The sequence below is a fragment of the Coregonus clupeaformis genome, chromosome 37 (genome assembly GCF_020615455.1).
Source record: "Coregonus clupeaformis isolate EN_2021a chromosome 37, ASM2061545v1, whole genome shotgun sequence".
In the NCBI taxonomy this organism is placed as follows: domain Eukaryota; kingdom Metazoa; phylum Chordata; class Actinopteri; order Salmoniformes; family Salmonidae; genus Coregonus; species Coregonus clupeaformis.
This window is the reverse complement of record NC_059228.1, coordinates 23,045,372-23,065,484: the sequence shown is the minus strand read 5'-3', so window position 1 is coordinate 23,065,484 and position 20,113 is coordinate 23,045,372. Positions and strand designations below refer to the sequence as shown.

General features: G+C 43.5%; 1 protein-coding gene across 2 annotated transcripts in view; it reads left to right on the top strand.

Moving 5' to 3' along the window:
* The window catches only part of LOC121553573 (disintegrin and metalloproteinase domain-containing protein 12), a 129,179-nt gene that overhangs the window by 72,779 nt on the left and 36,287 nt on the right, over window positions 1-20,113 (top strand). For both annotated transcript variants that reach the window (XM_041866800.2, XM_041866799.2), the window contains exons 5-11: window positions 3,189-3,265; window positions 5,154-5,343; window positions 6,651-6,716; window positions 8,293-8,364; window positions 8,690-8,859; window positions 9,080-9,164; window positions 13,117-13,265. In XM_041866800.2, the coding sequence (XP_041722734.1) occupies window positions 3,189-3,265; window positions 5,154-5,343; window positions 6,651-6,716; window positions 8,293-8,364; window positions 8,690-8,859; window positions 9,080-9,164; window positions 13,117-13,265 (809 nt within the window). The remainder of the gene's footprint in view (window positions 1-3,188; window positions 3,266-5,153; window positions 5,344-6,650; window positions 6,717-8,292; window positions 8,365-8,689; window positions 8,860-9,079; window positions 9,165-13,116; window positions 13,266-20,113) is intronic.

The following is a 20,113-nucleotide window of genomic DNA, read 5'->3' as shown; positions in this document are numbered from 1 at the left end:
ACAGGTACTCTTAAGCGTGAAATAACATTGGAAACAACTATCCACAGTTGCTAATAGTTACCAGTAGCTACCCGCTAGCTAGCTAGCTTTATTGGTCCAGGTAGTGGGTTAGCTAGCCTCGTGCTTCACCGGGCTCAGCCGAATACAATACTTACCTACAATAATTACCTACAATAACCTACAATAACTACCTAGATAAACTACCTACAATACCTAACTACAATACCTACCTACAATCTAAATACATGGTTTAAGCTTTACTCGACACCATATAAGAAGCTTACCTCCTGCTAGAGAAACACAACCTCACCCGACCAGTATCCCCAGGGATAACGTCAATTATCTAAAAACGTGTAAACTCAGATTTAGCTTAGACCCTATTTTACATCATCTGAGGTTTTTGTGTTGTGCCTGCATCGTTTGAGACACAACATGCTCTTGAATATAGGGTGGGTGTCATTTCAATCATAGAAATATAATTCATAGAATGGACCTATCCCTTCAGACCACTGCAATTTAGCTGGTACACCATTGACATTTAAATTGAATAGACATTTTAACTTCTAATTACTACCACAATGATGGCCACCAGTTCACACACCGTTGAATGTCAACTTCAATGGTCTTGTCTATTCTATTATCTATATTTCTATGATTTCAATACAGATGTAGGATCTTTATTTGAGCCCGATTGCTACAGCAAGAAAATAATCCTGTAGCAACAGGAAATGTGAATTATTATGTGGATTATAATAAACTGACATTTTCGTTAGGGCAAATCAAGTCAAATTTAAAAGTGGAAATGACCAACTTTAGAAGCCTGCTGCTATGCAGGAAAATTCTCAGCAACAAAAGAGTGATCAAATTAAGATTCCATTCAAGTAAACATTCTCTGATGTGTGGACCTCCAACCATGTGTGGTACCTTTTGAAAGTAGAAATGTCAATTGTATTCCCATTTTAATACATTTATCAGCCAAAACATGACAACCACACTGTATTCATGAGCATGTTGTGTCTCAACCGATGATGTAAAATAGGGTCTTAGCTACAACATATGTGAATATGAAGAGAAGAAAAAAGAAAGGTGTTTTTAAATCATTGACATTTACTTTATTTTACTTTACTGACTTTATTGTTCCCGTATTGAAATGTTGTTGCAGTATCATGTACACGTATAAAGTGGTGTTTAAATACAGTAGACAACAAATTGGCAGTACAAAATTCATAAGGTATATACAGTATATACCGATGAAAGAAGACCAGCCTACTGACCTTACAGGGTGGATAGGAACATTAACCCCAGCTGTTTAGGAGGGATATCACACCTGGCACAAATTATTATCTAGTTCTGTTTAAGTTTTAAAAATTACATATGTTTTATTCAAAATAAAAAAAGTTTTATTTAAAAAGGTTTGACAACCCTGTTTGTAAACTTTTCAAATATATAAATCTCCACCGTTGATCTTTGCCAGTGATGAACACATGGATGTCTCTAGCCCAAGATGTACTCTTAAGGAGGCTACCATTACTCCTTAAGGTCCAAGGACCTTATATGATATCTTCATAGGTAGAAATATACATTTACATAAGTATTCAGACCCTTTACTCAGTACTTTGTTGAAGTCTGGCCACAAGGACATTCAGAGACTGGAGCAGGTTTTCATCAAGGATCTCTGTACTTTGCTCTGTTCATCTATGCCTCGATACTGACTAGTTTCCCAGTCCCTGCCGCTGAAAAACATCCCCACAGCATGATGCTGCCACCAGCATTCTTCACCGTAGGGATGGTGCCAGGTTTCATCCAGACGTGATGCTTGGCATTCAGGCCAAAGAGTTCAATCTTGGTTTCATCAGACCAGAGAATCTTGTTTCTCATGGTCTGAGAGTCTTTTGGTACCTTTTGGCAAACTCCAAGCGGGCTGTCATGCCTTTTACTGAGGAGGAGTGCTGCAGAGATGGTTGTCCTTCTGGAAGGTTCTCCCATCTCCACAGAGGAACTCTAGAGCTCTGTCAGAGTGACAATTTTTTGGTACCCTTCCCCAGATCTGTGCCTCGACACAATCCTGTCTCGGAGCTCTACGACCTCATGGCTTGGTTTTTGCTCTGACATGCACCGTCAACTGTGGGACCTGATATAGATAGGTGTGTGCCTTTCCAAATCATGTCCAATCAATTGAATTTACCACAGGTGGACTCCAATCAAGTTGTAGAAACATCTCAAGGATGATCAATGGAAACAGGATGCACCTGAGCTCAATTTCGAGTCTCATAGCCAAGGGTCTGAATACTTATGTAAATAAGGTATTTCTGTTTTTCTAATTTCTAAAAACATGTTTTCATTTTGTCATTATGGGGTATTGTGTGTAGATTGCTGAGGAACATGTTTTATTTAATCAATTTTAGAATAAGGCTGTAACGTAACAAAATGTGGAAAAGGTCAAGGGGTCTGAATAGTTTCCGTAAGCCATTGTATGTAGTTCTGTCCTTGAGCTGTTCTTGTCTATTAATGTTCTGTATTATGTCATGTTTCATGTTTTGTGTGGACCCCAGGAAGAGTAGCTGCTGCTTTCACAACAGCTAATGGGGATCCTAATAAAATACCAAATACCACACAGGTGTTCGGAGCATGCTAGACAGCTAATTATCCGTCTGTCTTCTGTAAACACTCACTGTAACATGGGAACACTAACCCTAACCCTATAAAAGTATGTATCAATGTAACCTTTTGTTTCTTGAAAGTAATTTCTCGGCGATATGAAAAATAAGGTCCTTATGCTTCCAGAACCGTATCGCAAGCGATGCGTGTTAATGTTCAGACTGAGCGTGGGGGCTCTTAACAAAACTCCCCCATACATAAGACGCCTTCGTCCAATTACTCTTATGTGTAATGTAATGGAACTAAGAGTCTTGATCAAGAGCCAGGATGTCTCATGGTATGGTGGGGTATACAAAATAGGTCAACTTTGAGTACCTTTATCTCTTGAATGTTTTAGCATTCTGGTCCAAAAAGTCACTTTCTGAGCACAAAAAATATGGGCAAAAAATATTTATGGAACGTTTCATTCAAATAAGAATCGGTGCTGTCAAAAAGTGATTGAATTCAAATGGATTTACCCTATACTATAGTATATTGAAGAACGTCCTGACACGGTTCAAATCTGATTTGAGTGTCATGGTGTTTTTCAGAAGAACTGCTACTACCATGGAGAAGTGGAGGGCCACACTAATTCTGACGTCACTCTCAGTACCTGCTCTGGCCTCCGGTAAGTAACACTTCACTCTATAAGATCCCAGCACCCTCAGTCAGACATGCTGCGTAACTGGCCCTCAAAGCTCTGTCAACAAGCAGGTATGAGTGTCCACTTACCCAAGAGTATAGAATAATCCACCAGAGCCTATAAGAGATCCCTAGACAGAGAACATGGTCTTGGTCTGGGCCACCCAGTGATTATCTGTACTCTCCTCCACTCTCCTCTGGGCATGTGTCTGTGCCTAATGGCCACCTGGAAGTAATAAAGCTGCCTGACTGAGTGTAAACAGCAACAGAAAGCCTGCTGATGTACGCTCATCTCCTGTTTAATTACCCCAAAACTACAGATGCATTATGTGACGAGAAAACGTTTAATATGCCATTATCCTTTTAACAACGCAATACAAGCTAATGACAAGGAACATTTAGCGGTAATACATTGTGATAAAATGTTGACCTGAACTAGAAGTAATGCTGTAGCTGAAGAGTCCACCCCAATGGAGTTTTACTGGTAATGCTTTTTTTTGTTTTTTCTTGTACCTCGTGACAAAATCCTTGAGGCAGACAGATGTTTGACGAGCAATATGTGGCTTGGCTTCGATGGCAAAACAAATTGTTTCCGAGTTTTGGTTGGCCTAAGAGCCTTTTCGGGGAGTTGAATCTACTGTAAATCAGTGGGTCCATTTACATTGACTGAGTTATTGCACTAAGAGCCATTAGTTCAGTCCCAAAATCCAGCGAGAAATACAAAAATAAGCAAAAATCTAAATAATCCAGCCGCAAGAAAGGAAATAAAGATTAATTTGACCAGTTCAGTTGTTAGGCTGTGTATTAATCCAAATGAAAGGTAGTACAGAGAGAAGAAACCCAAATATATCAGTAGGCCTTAGAAATAGCCTTCCACTCTTTGGTCCTTGAATGTCAATAGTCCACAAAAAGGAAACTTCTCTTGATGATCAATACACTATCCCTTACAAGACTTTGAGAAAGGCCTTTCAACTATAAACAGTTTCCTAGTTACAAACATTTCTGACCACAAATGCAGTCAATAATCAAGATGGCTTCCCCCTTCCAGACACACTCAAACCAGGGTTGCGTTCAATACGACAGAATGGTGTGCAACATTAAACTCAATGGAAACTGTACTGTACTGAACGACCAGTTGAAAAAGTTGTGATTATTGCAGCCCAGATGACAGTTACCACATAGTTTGCTGCATGAGTTTTGCGATTTCAGATGGTCACACCCATATTGATCAGTCTACAACTCGCCACACCCACCAAACAGGAGCAAACCTACCTCAAAGGCTGTTGAAGAACGGTGCACACTGTGTTGGGGAAATGTGTCATTCAGTACAAACTGTCAAGTAACGTAGCAAATTTTGGAGCGAACTGAACACACCCTAGAAAGTGACTATGGGTGTGGCTAGGGTGTGACTGGGGCAGAGCCCACAGCCTATACATATCGCAAGAAACCATGGAACATTGTGGGTTACACCATATTCAATCAAAACTGGTAAGATGTTTTTTATGTCTAAAACAATATTAATGAAGTCGTTGTGTAAAAGGTCCAGTAAATCGACCCACCCGCACTGCTCACAGCCAGGAAAGTAAACATGTGGAATTGAGAAATTACTTGGGATTTAAAACACACCATCTGCAATGGATTTGTCCTCTTGAAACTAGCCCTGATATGTGATTCATGCCAGACTTTTTATTTGTATTTGCTAACACCAGATTGAAGAACCAGATCCTTATCATAGAGAAATACCTTAATCATTGACTTGTTTTCCATATAGCTTTTGTATTATGGAATCAGATCACATACTGCCCTGTCCACACAGTCAATGCCTTATGCCAGATCTGTTGAACAGCATTACCTTGTCTTCCCTTCTCTTCCAGGGGTTTCATCTCTCTTGAAAATAAGACCTTCATCCTTGAGCCGTCGTTGTACCAGGACAATAATAAACACATAATCTACCGAGGGGAAAACCTCAACCTGTCCCCCGGAACCTGTGGTCATGGCTTCAACATGTCATCTGTTACCCCTAACAACCATCTGAGAAGCCCTTTCAGAACGTTCAGTACCAGGGTAAGGCTCATCATCAACTACAGCATCATCTGAGTTCTTTATCTGACCATTCAGATAACCTCCATCAAATACCACTTTAGCAATATTGTAGGATTCCATAAACAACACTGTTCATGATAAAGCTCACAGATAGAATCATTAGATATAGAAATATTCAAACGGCAGAGCTTGATAATGGATTCATGTTCTAAATGGTCTGGAGCGTGGGCTCATGGACTTATGACATTGTCGTCCAGATATCTTTCTGATAGCAGCTGCGACACAAGGTTCTGGGTTTGATAACAGAGCGAGGAGGATGCCATCTTTCATGATGGGGGAATCAATTTATCTGCCCACTGACAAGATTAGTAGGAACCACTTCTTCATTTCTCTAATGTAATACATGACACCATTTGAAACAGGCTGATATGATTTTAGTTTTATAATGGGAAGCCCTTAGAGAGATGTTAAATGTTCATTTGTAAAATAATGCATGCCTTTATAGCTATTGCATTAGAGGTAGGATCAAACTTATTTTTACCATACTTTTGTTGGTAAAACATAGCTTTTTGTGGCACTAGGATCGATTAAAGACAATAACAGCAATTTGTCGCTGTGACTGGACTATGACCAGGAACCAGGGCTTAAACTGGATTGGTTTTGTACCTGGATTGGAGCTCAGACCAGCACATGAACCATGGTAGAGATCCAACCTTGGCCCTTACTCTCTCCCTCTCTCCCTGGCTCCAGAATCCTATATCAGGGCCAGGGCAGGAGCGTGTGCCCCACTCCCCACTCCAGTCTCCATGTACCAGGTATACAGCTCCATCTGCCCCTACCACAGTACCTGCATCCATCCTTAATCCTGGTCCTCCCTTTTCCTTCAGAAACAATAACCAAGACACTCACTGACACAGTGAATCAGAAGCTTTCAATGTTAATGCTTTAAAAGCTCTCTATAAAAAGCACAGGAGTACTATAATAGGTGAACAAGATATTTTATAGAAAAGTGTCTGCTGTTAGTGTGTCTCAGCAGATGAATACGTTTTTTTTTGTGAAGCTTTAGCCACTGGTGTGTAGGCGGTTAATGCAAAGTTGGAATCACAGGTGATGCCGTGACAGAAGCCTTTTGAAAGATTAATAAGCGATATTTTTGAAGTAGCTTTAACATAAAGAACCCAATGTGGACTCACAGGAAGTTGTGCGTAAGTGTGCGTTGTTTACAATGCTCAAAAAAGACCATGCAGGATCTTGAGGAGAAGGGTGGTTAAATTTAGAATCCCATGTCGTCGTCCAAACCCCCCCTCCCCTGTCTTTCTGCATCACAGCACAAGAGGCACGCTCAGAAGACTACCAAATACGTAGAGCTGATCATCGTTGCAGACAACAGAGAGGTAATGTATCTATAATGTATTTATAATGCATGTATAAAAGTCCTATCATTACCTCATCATTACCATGCCTATGTGGTTTGCCCATTCACAATGGCTAGAGATGGGCATGATGATGTAAGCCACACAGACTTTTTGGAAGAAAATAGGCGAGACTTTAACAAGGCAAGAACAAATCCCCCTAGGTAACGGCAGAATTAGGTCAGTGTGCGGCTACAACCAGTGTGGTCGTCGGTGGCAGCCGTATTCCACAGGAAGTGCTGAACGATTCCCCAGTGGACTAGACAGGAAACAGGAAACAGGAAACAGTGTGGATACAGAAGAAGGAGAGAAAGTCTCGCACTGGGATTTCCTCTTGGCTGCCCCTAGCTGATGCTGTTGACCTGAACTGGAAGAGAGGAGGAGAGAACCCATTTGCTTGTCCAGCTCTATAAGGGGCAGGTTGGATGGTTCAGCTAAGTAGGCTTACACTTAGGACACTCAAGCAGGTGGATGCACAGTGGGATGAAAAAGAAGAGTCTGTCTCAACATGGACGCATCTTACATGCTATTTCTGCCAATGCACATGCTCGCTGTTGTCTTGCCAATTGTTTCTTTCCCACTGTGAGATCAGCCCAGATCCAGATTGATTGCAGCTTAACAACCTATCCGACCTGTTATGCCTTCTCTCTCAGACAGGTTGAAGATACAGGGTATCTGTAACTTATGGGCCATTTCTGCATAGAATTACCATTATACTGTAGTAGCTTGTGTAAAGGACTAAAAATATACATGATGAGGAAAACTGAGAACAAATATAATAAAAACAAACTAACTTACTTGGTAAAAAATAGCAAAATAGCCTTGACTTGGGGACTAACGCCGAACACCTCAAACCCAGGGCAAAATGCCCATAAACTCACTGAGTTACTCACACGTCTGAGTATTTGGCAGAACTTTAGTAACAGCATGTTACCTCGACAAGCTGAAGATCTGCTTGCCGAGGTAACATGGAGGTAACTTCTCAATGAACATTCAGTACATAATAGTACACTTGAATGGCAATACTATTGCACAGTTGACATTACAATGGCTAACACTTAACTCAAAGGTATAATTAGCACACACATTAGCGTTTACGATAAACTTTCAAAACACTCCTTAAATGGGAGATTCCCCTTAAACGTGAGAAACCAAATAAAGCCCTGAACATCACCCGCATGCTGACTTAGGAACCCAGTTCACAAAGAAGGTGGACACAGGTTGGCAGTAAATTATATGATAACCAGACTCTTGCGTTTGTGTTCTTATAAAGCTATCATAAAGAATAATATAATAATTATTATATGATATAATAATAATAATGATCGTAGCAATAGTCATGTTAGAAAAGTTGGTGTACCAAACAATCAGTTTGTATGGGAAGAAATTAAGGTAAATGTCCCGAAGTGGCAATGTCTCACAGCCACACAGCCAATGATATTGAACCCAGTTTTCAGTACTGTATATTATGGGCATTATCTTGTGCTCTCATCCACTATTCATGTCCTTCTTTGCTTCCTAACGTCTAACAATGTTAACCTGGTGGTTGTGTGTTCAGTTTCAGAAACAGGGGAAGGACGTTGACAGGGTGAAGCAGAGACTGGCAGAAATAGCCAATTACGTGGACAAGGTAAAACCTCCACCTCCCAATGCACAGCAGAGATCCATCATATGTTTAAAATAGAAATAGCTCTGGCAGTAAAGATTAATGCCACACCAGGCTAATATATTAATGTCAGTCTCTCACAACTGATTTTAGTCCATCTAAAATTATATTTTAGAGCTATCGATAGATCGCTCGTATAAGGGTCCCAAGCAAGTCCCAAGCCATTCATCCATACTACCTTTTTATGTAAATCTGTCCAAAAATACATTGTTGATATGGGCGAGATCTGACGATAGTACTACAACTATGCATCCTTCTACTCACTGCCCCTCCTCCTCCTCCTCCTCAGTTCTATAGGGTCCTGAACATCCGTGTGGCCCTGGTGGGCCTGGAGGTGTGGAGCGACGCTGATAAGTGTCCTGTCACTCAGGACCCCTTCAACACCCTGCATGAGTTCCTAGACTGGAGGAAAGTCAAACTACTGCCTACGAAATCACACGACAATGCTCAGCTCATCAGGTGGAGATCCTACAGTACACATAAACGCATAAACACACACATGAAACACACTCAAACAAAGAGACACACGCAAGTTCTACCGCCCATACAGTTTCTGATTCATACAGAAGCTTCCGTTGTTTGTGATTTGGGATATGAGATTGGCTATGATTGGATTATTCTTATGTATTTAACCCCTGAAGTCACCTTCTGTACCTCTCCTCGATCCCCTTCCCCCCAGTGGGGTGTACTTCCAGGGTACCACCATTGGCATGGCCCCCATCATGAGCATGTGTACAGTGGAGCAGTCTGGAGGCATCGTCATGGTGAGTACAAGCTGAACTTCACTGTTCCTCCTCTATTCAGTCTGATGCTATCAGCAGCATTGATATTGTTCTCAGCTCAGCTTAACACTTTCCAGAGGCACAGTGTAAAGAAAATGTGTTCACCGTTCATTGTTTGGTGAAGGGGTCGGAGGAAATTATGATTGTAAACACCAGGATATTCACACCCACGTACACACAGATGCAATCACGCGTGCACGCACGCACACGCGCATGCACACGCACACACACACACACACACACACACACACACACACACACACACACACACACACAATCCAAGGTCATTTGAAGTCATTTAACCAACCAGTCCAGTTATAAATGTAGGCCGATGTGGGTTTGAGGTAAATCACTGTATACAGAGCTTAAACAAGACAAATTTACATTTTTATGAGGGGTGATAAATGATTTGTGCCAGGTCATACTATAGGTCACAATATAATGCCCTTTACTCACTACCATGCACAACCCACACAGTTAAGATTTTTTGAATGAGCAAAGTGAGCTGTGTTTCCGTCCCAACTGTATCACCTGATACCCTTTTCCCCCACTGGGCCAGCCCCCTAGCAATTCGAGTTCTAGCCAATGAGCTTCAGCCCCTCGCCATTTGAGTGACAGCTAGCAAGATGTACACACAGCAGAGCGAGAGAGAGAGAGAGAGCAAGGACGTGGTGCACATATCTGCACATATGTGATGTAGTACGCAATTTTCGGGGGCCACTTTTGGCTTGTGAATGCTACTTTCAGAACTACTGGCTAAAAAGTAGACAAAAGTACCGGAAAATCTCTTTAATAGATATGTTTTTCTTCTGGCCAGGGTTGGCTGGATATTTCCAGATGTTTGTCCTACCCATTACTCACACATGGCAAAGGCTTGGAGCAGGATTACAGAACCATGTATCGAGTTATAGGGCCAAAGGATCAGATGAACCACTTCGTATTCCACCATATGTTATTACTAACTCCAACCTCCTTTATTTGCTCCACATGTAGGTTGAATTTCACAGTTTGTACTTCGCTTGGTTTTTAAAACAAATGTTTAGTCATTAAATGTAAACAAAATACAGTAATCTTGTTTTGGGAGATAAAATATCCCCCTGCATGTCTGGAAACGATATCAGAAAGACCGTAAAACCCTTTCATGACCAAACTAACCCTATCGTGTTGTCACCATCGCAGCTAGCTTAGAAGGGCTGACTGACTTCAACTACGTCAATTCACTCTCTCTGATTCTACAATTACAGTGCTTGTGAAGGGGCACTCAACCATAATGCGTGCGGTATGATCCGCACCACTCAGTGACATCCATGAGACCTCTCATAAACATGACAGAGCTGGGAGAGACGTAGTATCCTTCCTCTAAAACCCCAGCTGCCATGCGGCTCTGTAATCAGGGCCCTCCTCTTTAATGGGAAAAAGCATGCGTTTCTCATGGACATTAAACAAGGCCTCTGTACACAACAGCTGAGATCAGACTAGTTGTGGGGCCTATGGATTGAGAAAATGGCTGATTCATATGCCTACTTTTTGTGCCTTGTTGTGTCGCGTTGGATGACAGCATCCACATAGGGGAAACATTATATGACTGAGACGAGTCTTTCTGTCTCCAGTATCCCCTAGTAAATTAAGAGCTTGTTGTGTGTGTGTGTGTGTATGTATGTTTCAGATTGTCTATACATAATTCATGGCTTAGTGGTGTGGTTTACCTGGTGTGATTTAATAAAGGCACACACGCACATAGTGTGTAAAGCTCCATGGGGAGGGACCTTCATAATTTAAACTGCCGTTGTGTGTGCTCCTGTACACTCTCAGCTCTCAGCACTTAACTGTGCAGCAAGCTTCAGCAGCCTGTCTTACCTTCACTTCTACTGTTCCCTCACTTTCTTCTCTTTGTCTCTCAGTGTCTTTGCCGCTCTTTTTTTCTGTCTCATTCCGTTCTCTCTCTGCACTCATCTCTGCCTTTCTCTGTCTGGTACTTTTCAGTTGTCAAATTTTCCTCGGTTTTTCTCCATCACTCTTCCCTTCTCCCTATCTCTCTACACCCCCTCCCCTCCCTCTACCCTGTCTCCTTCTGAAGGACAGTGGTCTAGCTTATCGGTGCACTAAAATGTCATAATGCACCAAGTTTATATTGCTCCCCAGCATCTGTCCCCACTGGCAGTAGTGTGTGATTGGGGCTGGTGAGGGAACAGCAGACAGCCTCCGATGAGCTCCCATCCTCCATGAGCAGAATGTCTAATGACATGTGGATCAGTGGCACCTAATGGATCCACTGTGGGCCTGTAGAGTCAACCGAACTAAGATAGATATGTAGTGAACTAGATGTGTAGTGAACTAATGAGGGAAAAAAGTATTTGATCCCCTGCTGATTTTGTACATTTGCCCACTGACAAAGAAATGATCAGCCTATAATTTTAATGGTAGGTTTATTTGAACAGTGAGAGACAGAATAACAAAAGAAAAATCCAGAAAAACACATGTCAAAAATTGTATAAATTGATTTGCATTTTAATGAGGGAAATAAGTATTTGACCCCCTCTCAATCAGAAAGATTTCTGGCTCCCAGGTGTCTTTTATACAGGTAACGAGCTGAGATTAGGAGCACACTCTTAAAGGGAGTGCTCCTAATCTCAGTTTGTTACCTGTATAAAAGACACCTGTCCACAGAAGCAATCAATCAATCAGATTCCAAACTCTCCACCATGGCCAAAACCAAAGAGCTCTCCAAGGATGTCAAGGACAAGATTGTAGACCTACACAAGGCTGGAATGGGCTACAAGACCATCGCCAAGCAGCTTGGTGAGAAGGTGACAACAGTTGATGCGATTATTCGCAAATGGAAGAAACACAAAATAACTGTCAATCTTCCTCGGCCTGGGGCTCCATGCAAGATCTCACATCGTGGAGTTGCAATGATCATGAGAACGGTGAGGAATCAGGCCAGAACTACATGGGAGGATCTTGTCAATGATCTCAAGGCAGCTGGGACCATAGTCACCAAGAAAACAATTGGTAACACACTACGCCGTGAAGGACTGAAATCCTGCAGCGCCCGCAAGGTCCCCCTGCTCAAGAAAGCACATATACAGGCCCGTCTGAAGTTTGCCAATGAACATCTGAATGATTCAGAGGAGAACTGGGTGAAAGTGTTGTAGTCAGATGAGACCAAAATGGAGCTCTTTGGCATCAACTCAACTCGCCGTGTTTGGAGGAGGAGAAATGCTGCCTATGACCCCAAAACACCATCCCCATCGTCAAACATGGAGGTGGAAACATTATGCTTTGGGGGTGTTTTTCTGCTAAGGGGACAGGACAACTTCACCGCATCAAAGGGACGATGGACGGGGCCATGTACCGTCAAATCTTGGGTGAGAACCTCCTTCCCTCAGCCAGGGCATTGAAAATGGGTAGTAGATGGGTATTACAGCATGACAATGACCCAAAACACACGGCCAAGGCAACAAAGGAGTGGCTCAAGCAGAAGCACATTAAGGTCCTGGAGTGGCCTAGCCAGTCTCCAGACCTTAATCCCATAAAAAATCTGTGGAGGGAGCTGAAGGTTCGAGAAGCCAAACGTCAGCCTCGAAACCTTAATGACTTGGAGAAGATCTGGAAAGAGGAGTGGGACAAAATCCCTCCTGAGATGTGTGTAAACCTGGTGGCCAACTACAAGAAACGTCTGACCTCTGTGATTGCCAACAAGGGTTTTGCCACCAAGTACTAAGTCATGTTTTGCAGAGGGGTCAAATACATATTTCCTTATACTTAGCTATCCATGCTAGACATTACACAAAGCAGTCATTATACAATAGCTACTAATGGTGTGGTTTTCAGAAAGATTCACAGAACAAAGTACAGAAATGTGTTCTCAGTTGTCAGTTTTTTCTCAATTTCCTTTTTCGACAGAATATGAATGTGTTTTTTTTTTCTGTAGGATCATTCGGATAATCCCCTGGGTGCGGCTGTGACTTTAGCACATGAGCTGGGGCACAACTTTGGCATGAACCACGACACTCCAGAGCGGGGGTGTGGCTGCAGGATGACAGTGGACCGCGGGGGCTGTATCATGACCCCCTCCACTGGGTAAGTGATGCCAATGGTCCAGTCCATTCATATTAATGGATTATAAAAACTGTGTATAAAAATATGTTATAAAAACTGGATGGTAGGCCAGCTATATAAATTCCAGTCAATTTTGGGAAAATTGAGGTTTCAGTTTATCTGTACTGGCTCGAATTGAAATGGAGGTTACATCAACCTTTTTTCCCCCCTCGAAACTCTGATAGTCCCTTTTCTCTCATCAATGTGTAACAGTTTAACTTTAACTCCCAAATCAGCCGTACACTTTACCAGCATGCAAATGAAGACCCATTCATTCCCCAACTTTTCAGAATAAATTAGCAACTTCTTTTAACCTTGTGTTAACAGACCATACAGACAAGATTAATCACCTCACAGCTTATACAGGGTCAATCGTTATCTCATGTAAACACTAGTTCCCTGTGTGTGTCATTGTTAATGTGTGGATGGTTATGCATCTTGCTGAGGGCTGGGACCAACTTCCCAACCTGAAGACAGAGCGACTGCTCACAGATTCTCTCTCCGTTCCCAGCCTGGGATCTCATGATAACGCAGCTGCCGCGAGTGATGGACCATGTGACTGTTCCTTAGTAAACAGTAGTCAGATAAGGTGTACCCTGCGCATATTATGAGATTTCACCCTTGGTCTGATAGCAATTTGTTTTATCTGATGATGAGTGGACTTGCAGACGGATGGATGTGTTTGGGATGTATTTTACAGCCTTGTGAGAGAGGGGAAGAGGAGGGAAAAGGGGAAACTATATGTCAGGTAGATAGACAGACGGGTGCACAAGCAGTGGAGTCTGTTATTGCCATCGGAATTGGAAATGTAGAAATTCAGCTGCTTCCTGAGCAGTACATCCAAGGGGGCTTAGTTAAAGGATGCGTCGCTGCCTCCTGTTCGGAACTGTGCCGCTGAGGATCATGGGTAGGATCTGAGGGGTGTGGGCCGCAATCGGATGCAGCTGATTCACAGCCTGTCGACGACGGTCCCTCTTGTCTCTGGGCTTGCTGTGTTTTCACTAGACCAGGCTCTCACCGTTGTCATTGGAGCCAGGCCATGAAAAACACAGTGACACAATTCTCAATGATGTGCTCATAAAACAACATAGCGACCCACTGGGAGGAAACCGCACAGAGCTTGCGAGGGCATCCTTCGAAAATGCCAGCAGGTCTTTGAATAAGCGAAAGACGTTATCCGCCCGTCGGAGTTAGCCAGAGAAAATAATATGACCTTTTACCTAAAAAATAGTCCAGCCGAAAACTGCGTGCAACAGAGATGGCAGTGAGCTCATTCTGTTATACTCATGCAATATTAATTGAGAAAAATTGGGTAACACTTTATTTGGATAGTCCATCTGTAGATGCTCTACAGACTATCAGTAACATTTCAACTAACGCTAACCTTAACCCTTATCCTAACCCTAAACTTAACCCTTACCCTAGCCCTAACCCTAATCTTAAACCTTACCCAAACCCTTATTCTAACCCTAATTGTAACCTTAGTAAGCAGTTGCTTATCAACAGATCATTTGTTGATAGTATGACCAGCGTTAGAGCATCTACAGATAGAAAATCTTGACTATCCAAATAAAGTGTGACCAAAAAATTCTCCATTAAGGCATGAAATGAATGCATAAGCATCCTTTACCACCATTAGAGAATGCATGCAAAAATTATATTTTAGTTTCTTTGAAGTGAGTTTTGCGAGATGGCTATTTCATATGTTAACACAATATGTGCTTTGATTTATACACATTGTGGAAGACAGTTCAGATAAGGCAATACTGTACTAACATGTCTGTTTTTCTGAGGAAAGACATTGTTTCTCTCTGTATGTTCGACTCGAACCTCAGGGCTAAACTTCAGTCAGAATAGAACTCAGACAATGCCCAATTTCAACAGTATCAGGACCCAATGGGAACAATCCTACAACGTCCTCAGTTCACTTCAGCTGAAAGGCCACTGAGCACACACAAGACAAGAAATAAGGCATAGCATATCCAACTGACATTCTGTGTGTTTATTAGTGTGTATGCTAAATATGTGGAAACACACACTTGCGCACAAAGGCACACACACACACACACACACACACACACACACTCTGTCTGTCTGTCTGTCTGTCTGTCTGTCTGTCTGTCTGTCTGTCTGTCTGTCTGTCTGTCTGATACACCAATAAACACACGCTACATCAGCTGGATATGCAATGCCTTATTTCAGCCAGTCAAACACATCCTCCTCCGAGCTAAATTTTCAGTGGCTTGTTGACAAAACCAGTCATTTCAGCAATCCAATCCGAAACTAATTTCCTCCTCACCGTTTTATGCCTTCTTTACCCACAGTGCACGCTGTCTCGATCTATCCCTCAGTCCTGCTGCATTCTCAGAATGTGAGGAGCAGGCAGGCAGGCAGTGAACCCTGTGTAGCTGCCTGGGTGTTGTGTCAGGGACATTCTTTAGTCAGACATGCTAATGGAGCGGAGCACAGGCTGCATCTAAATGACGTGATTATCACTGACGCTGCCAGCTGAAATCAGGAACAGGGTTCAGAGTGAGATCCACAGAGGAGGTTTTTGCCAGGCTAGACAAACACTGAGGGGACTGTGCTTTTTTTATTTACAGTGTTTTCTTTGTTATAGAAGAACAGTGCGAGAGATAGGAGGGAGAGAGAAAGAGAGAGACAGAGATGTGGTGGGCTTGCTTAGTGGGGATGTAAAGTTAGAGGGTTGTGTTTGAATAGAGCACCTACAGCAGATCCCAAAGAGAGGTGTGTTGGCTCATATCCAGATTTGAAGTACAACATATCTTAGAGTGAGAGAGCTGAGCTGTTTGATGTGGGGACTTAAGAGCGGTTAAGAGCATCGGGCCAGTAACCGAAAGGTCGCTGGTTCAAATCCCTGAGCCGACTAGCTGAAAAATCTGCCGATGTGCCCTAGAGCAAGGCACTTAACCCTAATTGCTCCTGTAAGTCGCTCTGAATAAGACCGTCTGCTAAATGATTAAAATGTCAAATGTAAATGTGGGGACTTGTCATGGTAGTGGATTGTGTCATTTGTGGTAGCTTTGGGTAGTCCCAGTTAGGTGGCTGTATCATGTGTAATTGAGTAGAGCACAGACCTACAGCAGGGTGTATAACTGGGCTGCAAACTCATGGTGAATCTCTGGAGAGGGGGGAAATTATTACCAATGTCAAGGTAGGACGGGAATTGAGGGAACATTGACTAATTATGGGGTTGGTTAACTGAGTTGAGCGCCAGCATGCGTCCGTGCATCTGTGTCTGTGAGTAACATTATACTTTTATGTTGTGGAGAATCTAGAGGTGGTTGGTGGGCAGATGTTTTGGGTAATGCCCCGGGCTGGTATTGAGGGGTACACAATTCCCTTAACTGTCTGAGTAGACCAGTGCCAACACTACAGCATGGTTTCACATCTGCTTAAAGGTCAGACTTGTCTCACCAACATAGTTAGTTTTGGAGCAAAGTTTCGAGGCGCAGATGGCTGTTCTAGTCTCCTGTGGAAAGAGACCCAAAGACAGGCTGGTGTTTCACTCCCACAGATGAAAACATCCTGCTCTAGTCTCCTCACCCACCACTTCCATTGTCAACAGACATCCATGCCAGCCCCCTATCCGCCTTGGCATTTACTCAGCCACTGAACCCAGTGGCTCCTTGTTTGACTTGATCAGACTAACAACAGTCTTCTGGGCCCCCTGATGTAGGCTAGATTCAGAGAAATGCTACTGTTAGTCACCAGCGGTGACAGCCCAAACTCTGCCTCAGTACAATGTTGCCATATCAGTGTGACTGTGATACCTCTGCATTTGTGACACGACCACAGATGGTCCCAAATCCTCTATGTCAGAAGTCAACAGAGACTTACTAGGCCTTGTTGTTGTCGCTGCAGAGCAGGAGACATGTTACATTGGCAACCTGAAAATGACTGCAGTGCAGATTGTTGTTCCCCACTTTACTTTCAAAGCGTTCCAAGGAAAAATGCTAATTAATTCTGTGTAATTTCCTATAGATCAGTCCTGCTGACAAAAGAGCACATCAGATCATATCCATTTGCTCTTTCCCTCTGTGTGTCTGCCTGGCATTGAACTCCTGTTAGTAATAACAAAGGCTGTCAGCGTCTGAGCCCCCGGGGAGTACAAAAGATGCTGTCTGTCATCATTGCCACTGCTCTAAGTAAGATATGAACGGCCATTCATCATATGAGCTATCAAGGCTGATCAGAATATGAATTAGCTTCTGTATCAGCTTTTATGAATAACCTTAGCAACTCCTATTGCCTCTCATACTGGCTGTCAATCAGGATGACTAGGTTTGAAATGGATACTCTACGACCATTATGTGGCGTCTGCCCCAATACCCCAACACCTCCTAGTCCTAATTAGATCTACATTGCTTGACTGTTCATGAAGAAAACGTGGGGGTTTTAAGCTAATATTATCCACTGAAACGTATAGTTCCTCGTAATATCATTTCCTGGACGGCGTAGCCGGCACGTGGCATCAGCTGTAACAACAGTCACTGGGGTGTAGGGGGATCCACATTCCATAGCTGTATTAAAGGACTAGAGGGGACTAGCAAGCAGGGCCCACGCCTCTCCCCAGGCCTGGTGGACCTGCTCTGGGTGCTCAGCTTGGGAGGAGATGATGGGCAGTCTCAGGCTGGTCGCAGCAGATTGCTTTGTCTGCTAGTGGAGTTAAGTATTGTGTTTTTCCCCACACAGATCAGGGGTCTCCACCACTCCTTTGTGTTATCAGCACAGCAGGCTGATTTTACGAGGGCCTGTTCAGTGGCTTGGTGTAGCCTTGCTCCCTCTCACTTTGGTTCCCCCCTAAAGAGCAGTCAAGCTCTGTGTAGTTAGTAGACCCTGTTCTTTTGAGGTAAACACATTTAGAACCAAATGGATGAATGGAGCAGACAGGTTGATGTGGTGCTGGTCATCACTGGGTGGTAAAGAAACACTTGATACTCACAGAGGTGTTTCAGAGGTGATGGGTGGACTGTGTTCGACAGCACGATGTGTTCTCCCAGGGAGTTGTTGTGAGTGAGAGTTCAGTGGGTTTATCCTCAGTAGTAGGGAGGGAGCACAGTGTGTTTTCTGGCTGCCTCCCCTTATCTCTTAGCCCCTAGCGGGCCCACTAAAGAGTGAACTGATGACAGTGCAACGTCCATAGAGTTACAGCTGCCAAATCCCCCCTAGGCTGAGGCCAAGCATCACAGATGCCCTCACAAACCCGATGCCAAGTTTCAGCTACAACCCGACTCTGTTTCACGTTAAAGAAAGTAATTCTGTCTAATGTCAAGGTTTAGCCTCAAACCTTCTTTGGCCCACGCAATGTCAAGTTTACCAACCTGGTCCATCCAGTGCCAAGACTCTCAACCCTTTTAGTCATTTACATTTACATTTAAGTCATTTAGCAGACGCTCTTATCCAGAGCGACTTACAAATTGGTGCATTCAACTTAGTCCTCTGACTCTTTGAAGCAGTCATGTCTGATGTCAGCTTTTCCACAATCCCATGCCAGCGGTCACCCTCCTGGCCATCTTGCTCGGCCCACACCAGCCTCCTAGCTTGGTACCAGTCCTTCTCCTCCTCTGTCGGTCTTAAGAAGGCTTTTCAAAATGCCGCCTGTCCAAAGCCAACCCTCCATCTTCACCACTCACGACACCGCTCACTTTCAGATACCAAGCTTACCCAAAGCCTTTTCTTTTGTGCCAGTCGCCTGTGCCAATACCACTCCTTCATACTGTCTCATTAGCCAGCTTTACATACTGAAAGTGCGCCAGCCTAGAGTCAAACAGTAAAGTCATTATATAGGCCTGTATGTCTCTGGCTCAGCCCACCTGCTGCCATTTCTAGTATTGTAATTATAGATTTGTCACGTCCAGTGTTCTGTTCTTTGGCTTTAGTCTCCTACTGTCAGAGTTGTTAGGGTGATGGGAGGGAGGTTAGAGGAGGACAGGGGTTGATAATGAGGTGAAGGAGCAGTGTGTATCCGTCTGTCCTGTGGTTGGTTGGTCGGTATGTACAGTACAGCCGGAGGAACACATTCTGGCAGCACAGAAACCCCTAGGGAGGACAGCTGTTACAAACAGATATTTTGTCCACATTTAGGATGTTTTTATTTCTTAGTTTCCTACTTATGTAGACATACAGTATACGCTATACAAACAAAAGTATGTGGACACACACGTTGCTGACAGGTGTATAAAATCGAACACACAGCCATGCAATCTCCATAGACAAAGATTGACAGTAGAATGGCTCGTACTGAAGAGCTCGGTGACTTTCAACGTGGCACCGTCATAGGATGCCACCTTTCCAACAAGTCAGTTCGTCAAATTTCTGCCCTGTTAGAGCTGCCCCGGTAAACTATAAGTGCTGTTATTGTGAAGTGGAAACGTCTAGGAGCAACAACGGCTCAGAACGGGACCTGCCGAGTGCTGAAGTGCGTGGCGCATAAAAATCGCCTGTCCTCGGTTGCAACACTCACTACCGAGTTCCAAAGTGCCTCTGGAAGTAACGTCAGCACAATATCTGTTTGTCTGGAGCTTCATGAAATGGGTTTCCATGGCCGAGCAGCTGCACACAAGCCTAAGATCACCATGCACAATGCCAAGCGTCGGGTACAGTGGTGTAAAGCTTGCCGCCATTGGACTCTCGAGCAGTGTAAATGTGTGTGATGAATCACGCTTCACCATCTGGCAGTCCGACAGACGAATCTGGGTTTGGCGGATGCCAGGAGAACGCTACCTGCCCCAATGCATAGTGCCAACTGTAAAGTTTGGTCGAGGAGGAAAAATGGTCTGGGGCTGTTTTTCATGGTTCGGGCTAGG